The sequence below is a fragment of the Heterobasidion irregulare genome (assembly GCF_000320585.1).
Source record: "Heterobasidion irregulare TC 32-1 unplaced genomic scaffold scaffold_12, whole genome shotgun sequence".
Classification (NCBI taxonomy): Eukaryota; Fungi; Basidiomycota; class Agaricomycetes; order Russulales; family Bondarzewiaceae; genus Heterobasidion; species Heterobasidion irregulare.
The window spans coordinates 21,620-36,073 of NW_009258208.1; the positions used below are offsets into that span (position 1 = coordinate 21,620).

The 14,454-nt window shown below is 50.4% G+C and overlaps 4 protein-coding genes across 4 annotated transcripts; 2 read left to right on the plus strand and 2 right to left on the minus strand.

The window, feature by feature from the left end:
• Positions 1 to 302: 302 nt before the first annotated feature.
• Positions 303 to 1,760, plus strand: HETIRDRAFT_119056 (uncharacterized protein; the record flags this gene model as incomplete). The annotated part of the gene is made up of 2 exons (XM_009553615.1): positions 303 to 1,118; positions 1,185 to 1,760. The coding sequence occupies 2 exons, from the start codon at positions 303 to 305 to the stop codon at positions 1,758 to 1,760; spliced, it is 1,392 nt and encodes a 463-aa protein (XP_009551910.1).
• An 881-nt stretch (positions 1,761 to 2,641) lies between these two features.
• Positions 2,642 to 4,503, minus strand: HETIRDRAFT_446634 (uncharacterized protein). The gene is made up of 7 exons (XM_009553616.1): positions 4,357 to 4,503; positions 4,077 to 4,281; positions 3,751 to 3,965; positions 3,513 to 3,667; positions 3,308 to 3,455; positions 3,147 to 3,243; positions 2,642 to 3,021 (listed from the first exon to the last, which is right to left on the minus strand). The coding sequence occupies exons 1-7, from the start codon at positions 4,432 to 4,434 to the stop codon at positions 2,987 to 2,989; spliced, it is 933 nt and encodes a 310-aa protein (XP_009551911.1). The 5' UTR covers positions 4,435 to 4,503; the 3' UTR covers positions 2,642 to 2,986.
• Positions 4,504 to 7,754: 3,251 nt separating this feature from the next.
• HETIRDRAFT_329543 (uncharacterized protein) lies at positions 7,755 to 8,871 on the plus strand (the record flags this gene model as incomplete). Its single annotated transcript, XM_009553617.1, has 6 exons — positions 7,755 to 7,917; positions 7,971 to 8,090; positions 8,140 to 8,245; positions 8,301 to 8,443; positions 8,495 to 8,615; positions 8,667 to 8,871. The coding sequence occupies 6 exons, from the start codon at positions 7,755 to 7,757 to the stop codon at positions 8,869 to 8,871; spliced, it is 858 nt and encodes a 285-aa protein (XP_009551912.1).
• A 121-nt stretch (positions 8,872 to 8,992) lies between these two features.
• On the minus strand, positions 8,993 to 13,804 carry HETIRDRAFT_54146 (uncharacterized protein; the record flags this gene model as incomplete). The annotated part of the gene is given in 24 exon segments (XM_009553577.1): positions 8,993 to 9,244; positions 9,296 to 9,381; positions 9,440 to 9,571; positions 9,630 to 9,699; positions 9,751 to 9,828; positions 9,892 to 10,049; positions 10,067 to 10,175; positions 10,227 to 10,388; positions 10,450 to 10,591; positions 10,646 to 10,701; positions 10,755 to 10,897; positions 10,950 to 11,136; positions 11,186 to 11,284; positions 11,339 to 11,491; positions 11,560 to 11,767; positions 11,817 to 11,938; positions 11,990 to 12,154; positions 12,212 to 12,323; positions 12,373 to 12,518; positions 12,572 to 12,676; positions 12,729 to 12,882; positions 12,934 to 13,160; positions 13,221 to 13,386; positions 13,437 to 13,804. 24 exon segments carry the CDS (start codon positions 13,802 to 13,804, stop codon positions 8,993 to 8,995), a joined length of 3,600 nt encoding a protein of 1,199 aa, XP_009551872.1.
• Positions 13,805 to 14,454: the final 650 nt, after the last annotated feature.

A 14,454-nucleotide genomic window follows, 5' to 3' on the forward strand; every position in this document is an offset into this window, starting at 1 on the left:
CCCGCTGTACACTACTTCTCTCTTCCATTTCAATTCGATCACTCCGACTTCTCTCGCTGCCGCACTCGTTCTCGATACATAAGCTGCGCTCATTGTATCTCGAGAACCCGAGTCCGACGCCCGACTCCCGAGCGGTAAATATCTCGTCTCCCTTCACAAGGCTCTGTCTCGTTTTCTCCGTCTACTTCCATGGCGCGTGCTTGCCTCGCGCAGTCCAAACTGAACTGCCCAATGTCTTCCCGGACGACCTCAGCCTCAACAGTCAAGGCGGCCGCGACTGCGACGGTTCGAGTCTTACCCCCATGTTCACCGTCTATGTTGCTAAAAGCTGCTTCCAGAAGGCTCATCCGTACATACACGTCCAAGCACCCTCGCTCTCCTATTCCGTCCGGTCAGATTCCTCTGAAGAATCCTTGTCGCCCCCGCCCTCCGCTCACCGATGGTCTGAACTTGTCCCGCCCAAGACCGCGCTCACCTTCGCAGCATTGTACGACCCAAAGGAAGGCTTGATCACCTTCACGGGCCCCTCGCTTCTCCCTTCCTCTCCCAACGAAACCCATCGTTCATCCTCCCCCCTCATTCCTTCAGATGGTCAGTCGCAGGTCTTCACTATCGACAGGATGGGAACATGCACCCCAGCTCTCAGCACGGCGCAGTTTTCCTCGGACACAGCGATGGCAGATATGAGAAGCATGCTGGATATGTACTTCCGCTGTGGAACTCCGGGTGGGATGAGGTGTAAGACACCCAACACGACACTTGACGGGGAGGTTCGTGCATCATCAGCGATTGACGGGCTGTACGTGAATGAGGGTGCATACTCCTTCAAGAGCACGGAGCGCGAGGAAGCCGCACGGAAGCCGCATGCGTTGCGGAGCAAGGTTCGCAAAGCGGAGAGTCTGTTTGCGTGGTCGTGGCTGGAAAGGCTAGGGGAGACTCTCGTTCTGAATCCCTTATTGGACACACGCGACCTCCCGCCTTCCGATCACTCAGAATACGATTCACCCTTCGTCGATAGTGGTTATGTCGGAGAAGATGATTATTTTGCAGAGAAGCACCCTTTTGGGTCATTCCCGCCCTTTTTTGATGGGGAGCCGGAGTTCTACAATCCCAACGAGGTGCGCATTTCTGGCCTTGTCTCTTCGGTTTGGTCTTATATCGGTGATTCAAATTGATTCCTTCAGCGCTCTGCCTTCTCTGTCACTACGACCTCAACTTCGAATTACATCGACGTCCCCTTCCCTGACACACCATCGCGTTACTCCACCGCCACTGATTCCTCCTGGTCTACTCTCGAGGTCCCCGACTCTCGCTCCGTAACACTTTTAGGTTTAGGCAACCGACCTTTCTCTTCGTCCGGGCGAACAGGAACCCCCACCATTCATATTCCAGAAACGACTTGCCCCTCTTCCCCTTCTCCCTTTCACCACAGACGCAGACTACAGAAACCCCGTTCGGTATCTGTCCTCCCCGCGAAACCCTCTGAGGTTCTTGCACGGCCGCGTTACAATCACGTCAGCAGCCCGCCTACCCTCGAGTACGGTACGAGCTTGTGCAAACTCAACTCAACAGGTGACAAGTCGACCTGCTGTGGGAAGTCGGATAAACCATCATATAAACCCAAGCACGCGTTCAAGAGGGCGGTCTTGAATCGTCTAGGAAGCCTCCGACGGGACTCTTCAGATGCTGCGGAGCGCTGGGTCTGCATCGACGTGACGCAGACAGTGACGCAGCGCGAGATTCGAGAGGACGATTGTTGAAACTCGCACCCATATATTCAGGGCTGACCGTGTTGACATAGTGATACCTTTCCAAATTACGCCGTGAACATGACCCGGTGTGTATTTTTTTCTCCGTTGATTTTCGACATTCTTTTGTGGCCGTGCCACCCGTTTGGCGTCTGCATTCTTTCCATCCTCCATGCTCGTTCCTCATCCCCTCACTCTCGCGCTTCCCATCCCGTCTGCATATTGTACACTGCCTGCTTTACAGCATCTATTTTGATTGTCCCCTCGCCACTGTGCTTTGCTCTGTGCATCAAAGCGTGGCGCTTACACTGTACTGTTAGCTCCCTCTCCTCGGACCGTTTTTTGTAGAACAACTTTAACCACTTGCCTAAGAGCAGGCCTTTGTTACATTCTTTTCGTCTTCGCTCTTCGAAGAACATAATTCACACATTTTTGCACAAGGCAAAACCAACGCGCGTCGGGCCCGCTTTCCGCTGCCTCTTTCAGGAAAGGTGAATCTTCGCGACTAGACATGCGCGCTAGTACAAAGCTGAGTTGCCGCAATTCGAAGCGGGGGTGCCGAAAGGTCACCTGAAGGAACACAGGTGCATAGTGGACAACGCATACGTCAACAGTGTGCATGATCGCGACTAGAATGTTAGTAGCCTGATGGTTGGTGAAGCGTGTACAGGGCTGGACCGTTGACAAACAGAAGAGCAGCAATATGAATGACTGCATGCGACAACTGCTTGCGCGTGGGGTAGGAGGACGACATACATGAGGGTGTGAATTCATAGGGATTGGCTTGAGCAAACCGGGTTACGCCCTGTTGGAAGAGACGTCACTATAGCTCACAGGGTGACGGTACGAGCCTTTCACGCAGTCACTTCGACAGCATCATACCGAATATGCTTGTAAGGAAATGAACCGAATTTAGATAGGAGATGAGATAGAGTACACGCGGCAAGACAGATTCAGGAAAGACATAGCAGCGTATCAGGATGGGGACCACTATGATGTGAATAACGTGAGGAAAGCGCATGGCGATAAGAGTGCATGACACAACAGCGATATTGCATTGCATAGTAAGCCAGAACAGTGGGTAGCAACAACAACATCGAGGTAATTAGGAGTATAACGCCTTGCCGCGAGGGCCGAGACCAAGATGGAGGGCAAGAAGCGGATAGGTGAGTATGTCCCATATGTAGGTGGGGATGACGATAGAAGCCAATCATGATGTGTCGGCGGCCATTTTTCGATCAACGAGGGTAGTAGATATCTTCGTCCCAAGATTCTAATGGGTGAAACGGACGACCGAAAAAGGACGAAGGAGACACTCATCAGTGATTTCGGCCAGCGCGGAAAGGATTTAAAGGAGACGAGAATACGAAAGGGGATAGATGGTGAAGATTAGCTTACCCTCAGTGATGTTCTTCCATGCCAGATACAGGACGCCGACAGCCGCGGTTTCCAGCACCGTGGCGACGAAGGAGCCGTCGACTTTTGCAGACGTGCCCTGCCGAATCGAGTTTAAAATTGAGTTTCGAAATGGCAATTGGTGATCCACCCTCGTTGCCTACCTGGCATATCACATTATTCAAGAGGAAGTAATCGAGCTGGCTGAGGACGAAAAGGACGGCCGCAAGGACATAGTACCAGACTGGTCGGACTTCGTTCAAAACGCCAACAACAATGTACGTCATTATGCCAAGATACAGTATCGCTGCACTGCAAGCATAAAGTGTGAGACCGGGGCCGAACCGCCAAGCGAAAGTGTAAACCTACACTGCGGGCCAGATGCTGGTAAAAACAAACAATGGAACACTGTGCAATGCGTTTGGTGGGTTGGACGGGCCAAAGGTATGAGTGAATGTGAAAGCGACGTCGAGCGAGATATAGGTTGTTGCTGCGAAGAATGCGATCGTCAAGAAGGAAAATGGCTGTGTTTCGGGTCCGAAGAAAAGACGTAGTGGTGAGCACTCAGGGCGGGTCTATGGACTCTGTTTGGTGAAAAGTCACGCACTATTATCGAGCTCAAGGTGCCATCTTCAACTACCTGCGTGGCAACAATAGCATTCCCCAGGAGGGCCCAGAAGGCCGCTGCCATTATTCCAGCATGAATGGCAGTGAGGACTGTGAGAGCTGTAGATCCTTGTTCGAGGAAAGACCCGGTGGTGATGATTTGGAGAGGGAGAGAGATGAAGTACATGATGAAGAAGTAGCGAAGTTCCACTCGGCCTGACGAGAGGGCAGGATACAACGGTGAGCGATCATTACTCCAGGCACACGCGTTCCTTTAAACCTCAGCCGGAAATTGCGAACCGATAGGTCCTAAAGGAGAGGACTTACCAACGGCAGCTTTTCTTCGACCAGTCATGATGATCAGACCAAGAACGACCAAGATGCTGATGCCGCAAGCGACGACATTAGCGATGTTGCCGAGAGAACCTTGGTGGCCAGCTCTGAGGATGCCGCAGGTCGGGTTGATGCCCACGGGAGCAGAATTGGGGTCTGCAGAGACGCCAGTCAAGGCGCTGGAGGAATGATGCTCCAACTACACGAGACGCATAAAAAAGACGTGTGAGAGCTGTATAGAGCGCGGAAAGTGGGCTTGGGAAGGAGAACGGACCTGGCGATAGAAGAGATTACACCAGGGATATGAAGGGGTATTCGAACAAAGGGGGGAAAAATCCCCGAAGCGAGTCATGGTTTGGGAGGTGCGGCTGATGGACCAATGGAAGAGATCGTCGAAGGGTCGTGAATAGGTCGTGGCAGGAGAGGGGGAGGGAGGGCACGCAGGACAAGAGGCGAGGAGAAGAGACGGTGCCCACGCCGGACGAATCAGTGCGAGATAATGGTTCAGAAGAGGTCAGGGCTGGCAAAACACTCCAAAACACGCGCTGAATATACTCACGCCCGCCGTCGTCGAGGTTGATTGAAGCCAGCGTCTACAGCGATAAAAGGAACGTAAACAACGAGCCTCCCTGCGGCTGATTGGAGCAGAACGAGGTCCAAATTCAAGAACAACGCCGTCGCCGCCTCAGCCCCCTCATTGTCACGCCAGTCACTCGTTTCCATATCCCGTCACCGTGTCATGCTCAGCACCCGCATCGCCATTTGCTGGCTTTGCTGCGGCGCACACCGTCCTTGTTCGACGCCCTATTACATACCATCCATATCTCGAGGCACACTTGTCTCCAGTGCTGACCGGTCAGAAGACACTCGTTCTGTTCTAAGGAGGCACATTGCTGGCGCCCCTAGACAGACGGACGACACCAGCGAGCCACAAACATCCGTCCCTAAAGCCTCTCCTGGGCTCTCTCGTTCATGCTGTACAGCTTCATGCTCTCCTTCGAGCAGGCTCTTTGACTCTTCTGAACTCTCACTTGTGGTAGCTTCGCCGCTTCTGCCCGCAGCGTGCGACACGTGGCAGGCCCCCGTCTAGTGAAATAGTACTATCACTTGATAGCAACAGGACCTACAGGGACACAGCGTATGTGAGGGTGTGTCTTTGAACTTATCCTGGCCCCCGTCAAGTACGATGTTACACTTGCAATCGTCTCCTGTGTTGAGACAGAACACCAGATGAGCTTGACCTGATAATTCCCCGACCCAACGCTTCGAGAGACACTCTTCAATTCATTCAGGCTTGGCTCTGTGAGTGTTCCCAACGGTTGTCTTTGCGACGCTCATCTCTTTCGGATAGTATTCTACCGCCAGATCACTCGCGCCTTTGCGATCATTGTGGCTGCACCTTTTCGAATTGTGAAAGCCCTGCTTCCGGCTCCTTCATAACCGCGGCCCTTATGACCTGTCAAAGTCCATCAACGGAAGCAAATCCTATGCACAACTAGCGCTATTATGCTTCGCCTTTCCAGGCGACGAGGTCGACAAAGACTACACTTGCTCTTTTTAAACCTGGCATAAGAATTTTGGTGATCATGGATCAGTTTACTTCTTTCCCGACCTTGAGCACTTGAAGCTCTGCGCGATAACGTGACTTGACCGCGGATTGTGCTTGAAACTTAGAGGCTCCTCGGCCGAGGATTTGGGTCGGTTCCTCTCGGTACTCTCCTGGTAGGGGATTACTTACCCTCGATCCCAAAATTAGCTGTAGTCTTGAATCACCATTTGTCTTGCTACACAAGCGCTCAATGTGAGCCTTGTCTTGCATAGTCGAAATTGATGGTTCAACCGCTCACCAGTGTTGCAACCCTTCGCTCTCGCAGCGTGCGCACAAACCTGCAATTATTGATATATGCCCTGCTCTCCAAGTAGTACCAGACATTTTTCATTGGAATTATCAGTCATCGTTTCGGCCGTCAGATACCTCCTCGGGAATAATAGCCAGTGCTCATTGTCTCTTTCAACCCTCCAGTGGCTCCGAGGTCTTAGCCTGACAAGCATGACGAGCAAAATAGCTTCCATTTGATCCGAGACAGCTGCTCATCGTCATCGCCATCTCATCGACGGTATGTTCTGAACGATAACCGCAATGACGGTCATTCTATCTCAATCAGCTCGAAGCGCTCCAAATCAAACCGGAAGCCCCTAAAGCGACCTTGCGATATGTATTTTTTCTCGAACACGAAGGCACGCACTTTGTTATACTGTTACGCCTGACGGGCTGAGCGTTTGCATAGGGCAGGGAGATAGGGTGGTATGACATACTAGAATCTCTACCTCGAACATTGCTCGGCAAATCTCCACCCAAAAGTCGATGGCCTTTCCCGAGAAGCCTTCACCGGCTAGTCATCTCGCATTCATCAGCCCATGGTACAGTACTGGAGGGGAGTCGGAGATCGGATGACCATCAAAACAAGCCAGAAGCTGCCAGAAGTCCAACCTGCTTCGGTCGGAGCTGATCTTCGAGTCCTTATTTTCGACGCAAACAGAATCCTGGCAGGTTCTGCCCGAATAAGATCATACCGTAGGCGGAGATATCGCAGTCCTGGCATCTTCGATCAATACTCTGACTTCTTGCTCTGATGTCGCGCATCATAACATTATCGTGTCGGGGGCCGAGAGAGGACTAGCCTAGAAAGCTGGAGATTTTTTGAATCGAGCGCGATTCGGATGATACTGTAAAGGGCCCCGACGGTTATCGCTTTCGAAATGTTCTGTTGTGTGGGCAATTTGTCCTTCGTGACGCACGTCTATTCGACCGCCGGTCAATTGCAAGCGGGGTTCAGATCGCTGACAAGCTTTGTCTTGTTACGACAAACATTGCAAACACCGACAACTTCGACTATGTCTCTAAAAGTTACAGCTACTGATATGGTACAGCGGATAAGCCACTCACAGCAGATTACAACTGAGCGTGACTGATAGAGACAAATATGAACCTGACATTTTGGGTTCACAGAAGGGTCAATGATTCCTGAATTCTGGGTTAAAAGTCCTTGGAGCAGGAATCGGCCGACCCCCTTGTACGGCGGACGCAGAGTCGGGCTTCGGCTTGAACAAAAAAAACGCGTTAGTGCGGTTCGCTGCCGGTGCTCTCGTTTCCGGAGAAGGAGCGGTTTGAGCTTGTCGAGAATTTAGAGTAGAAGCTGTTGAGGGTCGCGTGAATAGCCTTGACCTTTCTAGTCCGCGTCAGTTGAAGTGATAGGGCGGCCAGCATCCCACCTATATAGGGTGAACCTAGTATAGCTGCACTCTCTGGAGCTAATTAAGGTCCAGTCCACAGGACAGCACGTACCATCCATGCGTCTGGGCCATAGCGGCCAAGTGAATCAAGTTGTCTTGGAGCATGGATATTCCTGCAGATGAGTTTATATAGGATTCAAAGAGTATATATAGCGCAACATACTTGTGTATTTTTGAGACAGGCATGTCCCAGAGGTTTCCGTGTGGTTTGGGGTATACGCTGAGTTATGGAGGTTATTCGTGATTGATGATCGACGAATGGGGAAGATGATGTCATTACTGCGTATGATTTGGCCTTGAAGTCTATCTGTGGATGGGTTTGTGACATAAATACTCACTTGGTCCGCAGATGCCCGATTATTCGTCCTAGACTGTGTTATGGCGTACCCACAGACGACCACGGACGGAGAGCAAGATCATCTCAAGGCTCTTGTCTTCCAACGTCTGCATCCTCGTATATATCTTGAACGATTCGTTGCAGAAGATGTTCGCCCGGACGGGCGTCAGTTCAGCGAGCGGCGAGACATTTCGGTGAACGTCGGTATGTCCTCACAGAGCATTCGCAGATCTTTTTCGGGTTGAGGACATTTTCAGGCTCAATCTCCTCCGCGGATGGATCGTCCCTCGTGCGGTTAGGGAACACGACAATAGTGTGCGGCGTCAAGGCAGAGATAGCAGAGCCAGAGCTTGACCGGCCCAATGAAGGGTTTCTCGGTATGCCCATCTATTTTGCCTTTTAACATCCCGCCCATACTTCTGCTAGTCCCTAACCTCGACCTTCCCGCGATGAGTTCTCCAAAATTCAAATCAGGTCCACCTTCAGAGGAAGCCCAGACGCTTTCTGACAGATTGAACGACGTCTTCGTTTCGTGAGTTACTTTGCTGCCGTCGCGTGAATTGGTCCCTTGAGAATTTTATGTCCAGATCGAGTTTGATATCATTGCAGTCGTTATGCATACATCCCGGAAAAGCGGTTTGGGTTCTCTATGTTGATGCAACATGTATCAACTATGACGGGAATGCATTCGATGCGGCATTGATCGCCATGGTCTCCGCCCTTAAAAATAGTCCGTCCCTCTGTTTTCGCTCATTGTTGGCGCTTCTCTGACTCCTGATAGCTTTCCTGCCCAAAGCCACTTTCAACGAGGACACTGGTCGGACCACATGCTCACGACAAACGAAAATACCTCTGCAGATTCAGAAACTACCCACTTCCTCATCATTCGGTGTGTTTGACTCGTAAGTGTTCTATGCCGGCATACCGGATTGCGCTAAAATTGTGTCCCATAGCTCTCACATCTTTGCCGACCCAACGTCTTTCGAGGAGCCTCTGATGGACACTACTCTATCTATCGTCCTTGACGACAATCTACAGCTAATCTCAGTGACACAACTTGGATTAGCAGATTCTGGCACTGAGGATGTGCTCTCTACGTGCATAAAAATAGCCAAACAGCATAACCAAAACCTAGCTGATAGAGTATATTCTGTTTAAAGCCGACAGCGTGTACGGGAGGTGATTGAACCGATGTTTACAAGTGACATAAGCTTATACGAAGATAAAATAGCAAACTAGATGAAGATCAATATGGCCGTCTCTGGAGAGAACCGTCTCGTCAAGCAGCGGCAGCGCTTGGTTTCTTTCTCTGCGTCTGAACGTAATGCTCGATCATACTCTTCATGTTTCCGAGTCCCCTGTCTTCGGGCAACCACTCGCCGTTGTTGACGCAGAGAACCTTCATGAGCTTGTGGTATCGTAGGTCGGGAAGAAGCTTGGGAGTGATGAGGAAATATTGTCCACTATCCGCTTTGCAGGTCGTTTCAACCAATTGATTGTGTACTGTGCGTTCTGCACGTGAATCCATGCCCTGGAGCTACAATCAACGACTACGCTCTGCACATATTGACTGTATACATACCTGGTTGATCTCGTCCACCAGAGAGAACGGTGCATGGGCCTGTTCCGTCATACTCATCAGGTACAAGATTGTAGTCAGAGAACGTTCCTGCAAAATATTTCGCGTTAACAATGTAGCGATAGGCACGCAGATCGTTAGAACGTACGCCTCCGGATTGACGCTGCCCCGTCAGGAGCTGTAACTTCTCGCCATCTCGGAATTTGACGCGGATGTCGATCCTCCATTTATCGTAGTCTTCGTGTTCCTGAACTTCCAATTCGCCAGCGCATCCAATGCCTATCAATCTCCGTTTCAGCCTTTTTACACCAAAAGAGGACGTGAAAGAACTACTCACGGTCAAACGCCGCAGAAAATTTCTGCCCAATGGAATTGACCAATCCCCGGAGAGCAGGCTCCCAGCTATCCTGCAAGGATATCGATCAACATATCCTCGCCAATTTGATATAGCTGCTCACCCGTGCGATTTTGATTGACTTATCAACCTTCCCAGCCTTCCGCTCTCTCTCCTCGATTTTTTTGGTCAAAGCCTCAATCTGTATTCGAAAAACAAATCACTGTTCTCGTTCTCATGAAATTAGAATCTCGTTCTTGCGCACCTCAGCCTTGCGTCTTTCATACTGATCGACGACCCCAGGGTTGGTCTGAAGAACGAGTTCCAGCCTCTGACGTTGATTCTGCAAGTCGTCTTTGACTTCCTCGGATGTCTTCTGATGGGCCTCTCCATTCTGATATAGCCTGCATGAGCACAGCTCGCCTGCTTCGACAACGAACTCGCCTCTTCCATTGCCCTGAATTCCTCGAGAGCATCATCGTCAGCCTCAGCAAGCATCGTCTTGCTTCTTTCTAGTTTATCGAAAGAATCCTTTTTCGCGAGATCGTACTCATCGTTGGCTACAATCCCGTCGTTAATAGACAGCGCATGGTTTCATACACATAACTTGCCTTGGGCGAATCTGTCAACCGCTTTATGATACTCGACGTCACGTTCTTCAATGAGGGCCTCCAAAGCGATCTTGTTGGCCCCAGTTTGCAGGAATTCTAAACCGAGCTTCGTAGCAGCAGCTTGATCTCTGATAGCAGCACGGACGATGTCCTAGGGTTACATATGCAGAGCTTGTCAATGAGATATAGCAAAGTATCAAAAAGCCACTGACCGCATATTGTTTAGCAATGTTAGCACGCTTCTTCGTGAACTCCAAGATTTGCTCCTTCAAATTCGCACGCTCTGCCTCCACCGATGGTGCACTTTTTAACTCCTCGAGTTTCTGGTGATTCGAAGCTGTATTTCTTGTCAAACTCGCATGCATAGGAAAACAAGTTTAATATTACTCGCCGATCTTAACTTTCAACACTTGCACACGTTTTACTTCGTCCTCGACGTGTTTCCTCCTGGAAGCGAGGGCAGCCTTTGAGAGTTCTGTGAGGGATGTAAGGGCGACGACTTAATGGGACAGCTTACATATTGCCTCTTCAACTCGCTATCCTCAGCTTTCAACATGCGCTCTTCTTCACCAAGCGCGTCTGCCTCTTTTTGGCACATAGAGAGCCTGTCATTGGCCTCAGAGACACGCTGCTCGATGGCACGCTTAGCAGTTGGATCAACTGGAAAGGTCGATTGGTCAGAAAGAGGGCTGGATTGGATAAGGCTCCTTACTGGCGGGGAAGTCGAGATTTCTGGCGCGTGCGAATTCTCGCGACATGTTCTGGGAGAGCTGTTTGCCATACCGCGAGCGCATGACCTGGTTCATAGTATAACCAGTAGTATAACTACCTCCCCCTCCTCGCGCCACGGCATCCATAGCATGATTCGGGTCGATTCTAGATGCATCGAGTCCAATGGCCTTCACAAAGTGAGCGAAGTGAGTGCTAATGAAGGAATTCAGTCCTTACCGTACGATGCAGCTGACATTCACGCTGCAAGAAAGTACGTAAGCCTTGGGGACAATCGACATATTGTATCGCATATCCATCAAAACCCAACGACTGAAGCTACGAGGAAAGGTATCAGATTCCTAGATGAGCCTCGAGAGGAGAGCATCACACCTCTTGGACACTCATCGGCGGGGGCATGACACCACGGCCGTCATCTGGGCGGTACCAAGTCATGACACGAACCCGGCGTCCAAGAGCTTCGGGAGTGTCAACTACAAGCCTGTTCAGGAGCTGATAATCTTCGTCGCATTGAGCGACAAAAGTCTGTGTGTATTCATCAGGAACATACTTTCCAATCCGGCGCGAAGAGCGTGAAGGGAGGAGGAACATACGCGCAATTGCATACCGCTAAAACATGCCTCTACAGCGTCCACATACGGCTTGTTTTGTACCGTCAAACTCACAATAGCAGGCTCCATGATCTCCATCTTGAACCGATGGCGATTGTCCCTTAACCATATGATGACGTCCGCACAGTCGGGGTCGAATTTGCGCAGCGCAGCGACTTTTCGATGGAATACGTTGTCCAAATTCGATAAGCTGCTTCACGCTGAGCGAATATCCTTGGGTAGAGGGATGCGCCACTCACGCATTTCGTCCTTGCTGTAATTCAGATTCTGCCCTGGAGGTTTCCTGCACATTGGCCCTCTGACGAAACTGGAGGTCAGCTTGGCGTTGTCGGATCCCATTCCCGGCTTGTTGTAATTGACGCTATAGGTGGTCAGATGAGGTGCTTGTCGGTCTAAGATAATGTCAGCTCACCGCCTCAAACGTTATATTTTCCATTGGCTCCGTCTTGACAGGATTGTCCAATTGTTGTTCCATCTCGTTCTTCCGGCGTTCAAGCTCTTGAATCTTTCGGAGACGGTCTTTCTCATTCTTCTTAAGACTCAATAGCCGTTGTGACACTATATCCGCCTCCCCTTGCTGTGAAGCAAATCATTCATTATTATGTCAACGACACAATGAAGAGAGAAAACTCACCAGGCGTTCGTTCTCTTTCCATTTCACCTTCATGTCATTGAATTTCTTCTGCGCATCCTTCTTCTTTTGATCGCGTTGTGCATTTAGATGTTTGTATTTCTCTTCAAGATGCCTGCACAATACCAATAAGGGATAGTTTAGGAAACAGTCAACAGACCTACTTTTTGAGATTGTGAGCCGGAGCATTCTTGTCCCTGAGCTCTCGCACGATCTTGTGCAGGTCCCGCTGTTTGGCCTTCGCCTCAACATAGCGAGCCCTCGCTTCGACGTACTCCACGAAGGGCAGGACAAGTTCCAGAACAGCGATCTGGGAGTACATTTCAGAATCCTCGAACTGACGGGCCAAGCGTGCTCAGTCACCTTGCGCTCGATTTCTTTGCGCTCGTTATATCGCTGGACGTCCCGTTCGAGCATTCCATTTCGTTCTTCCAAGGTCTTCAAATTCTGGCGGTCCGTAGTCAGAAGCTAGATAGTGATGTCAGCGCAAGTGGAAAAAATCATCACAGGAGGGCTGAACCTCTTGCAGTTCTTTCAGCTCCTTCCCTGAACCGATCAATGTATCGTGCCAAGCAGTCAAGCGCTCATCGCCAGCCGCCCGCTGCGTCTCCCGCAATAGTTGCTGCGGAGACATACTTGCAAACTCTGATACCTTGTCCTGAGGGAGGAACGAGCTTATACGGGAAACATCAATAGGCACGTATATGAGAAACGCAACTACATACCAAAGGTTGCCAACTTGGACGTTTAACTCGTTCATCTTCTGCGTGACCTCTCTGCCAGTCGCTGAGTGCCCGTTGATGGTATAGGTCGAACTCTTGGATTTCGCGCTAAGGAATCGTTTGATGACTAAGTTGGACTTGCCAATGGGACCCTTCAACTCTATCTCTATGTAGCCTTCATTCGTGCCTATCTTGACAAAAGAATTGAGCTCCGAGGCCCGGCCAAGGATCTGTAGCGAGCAAGAGTCGTTGAGTAAATCGATACGACAACACGATGAGCGTATACACACGCTTGGAGGCCAATTCAGGCCGAGAGCGATAGCACAGGCAATGCTACTCTTACCAGTGCCATTAGGCCCAATAATCATGTTGAGATGGGGTCCTGGGCGGAATTCCACATGATCATAGGTGACGAAGTTCTCGAGCTTAACGCGGACAATCGAGCCAGGAACATACCTGCCAGAATGTGAATATACTGGACACGATGATAATATACGGACTCTCACCCATCAGCATCACGAACGATGGTATGAGCTTTCGCTTTGCCCTTCTCATCCTTGACGGGACGTGCATCGCCGTTCTCATTAACTCTGATACGCTTCTTCCCTTTCGGGCTGCCCTCCTCTTGAACACCTTCTTCCTCGGCTTCTGCATCCTCTCCTTCTCCTGCATCTTCCTCCCCGTCCACCTCCATTTCATCCTTACTATCGTCATACTCTTCGGCCTGCTGAGTGTTCGTAGGCTCTTCCGCGCTTCGAGCGGCTCTGCTCTTCTCAAGGTTCACCTTCTCGGCCTTGACACCGTTCACATTGGTTGATGCATCTACATGGTGGGATCCATGACCGATTCCGCCAGAGTGTAGTCTTCGTGCCATGTTGTCCAAAAAGGTGGTGTCGGCGTCGACAAACGAGCCCTAAGGGAACCTGGATCGCGTTGTTTGCCCTCTATTTGGCAGGCTCGGTAATCTTTGCGCCACAGACGCGTCACTCCACTGTACTCGAGACGTCAAATTTCATGTTAAACCTTCCCTAGGTGCTGAAGCGCTGAAGGTCACAGTCCCCAGCTCGTAACACACCCTCATATTACAGTATTCAGACGCGCATATCTTGAAGTGCTGATTGATGACCACCTTCCTTTTGGTGAACAACACGATAAGTCGATTTCTATGGTCTACTATCATCTGGATTGAAAGTCTACAGTCCAGTTCTAATGGTCTGCAACATCTTCAAGTTTCATGATAAAGCACGCGGATATTCAAAGCGACCATATTTCCTAATGCTGTAATAATTTTGAAAACACGATGCCTCTTCGATATTGCCAGATCGGTGAGATGATAGATCGGCGTGGCAGGCTGCGAGGTACGGTCTTCCTTGCCGATGAATCCAGATTGATCTCCATGGGAGGTTGCACAAGCATATTCCGGGAGGTCCTGTGAACTCATTCTTATTTTCGTTCAGCCGTCGGTTCCGCACATTGTACGGCGATGCAGGGAATGCAGGGATGCAGAATTAAATTATGAGTGTG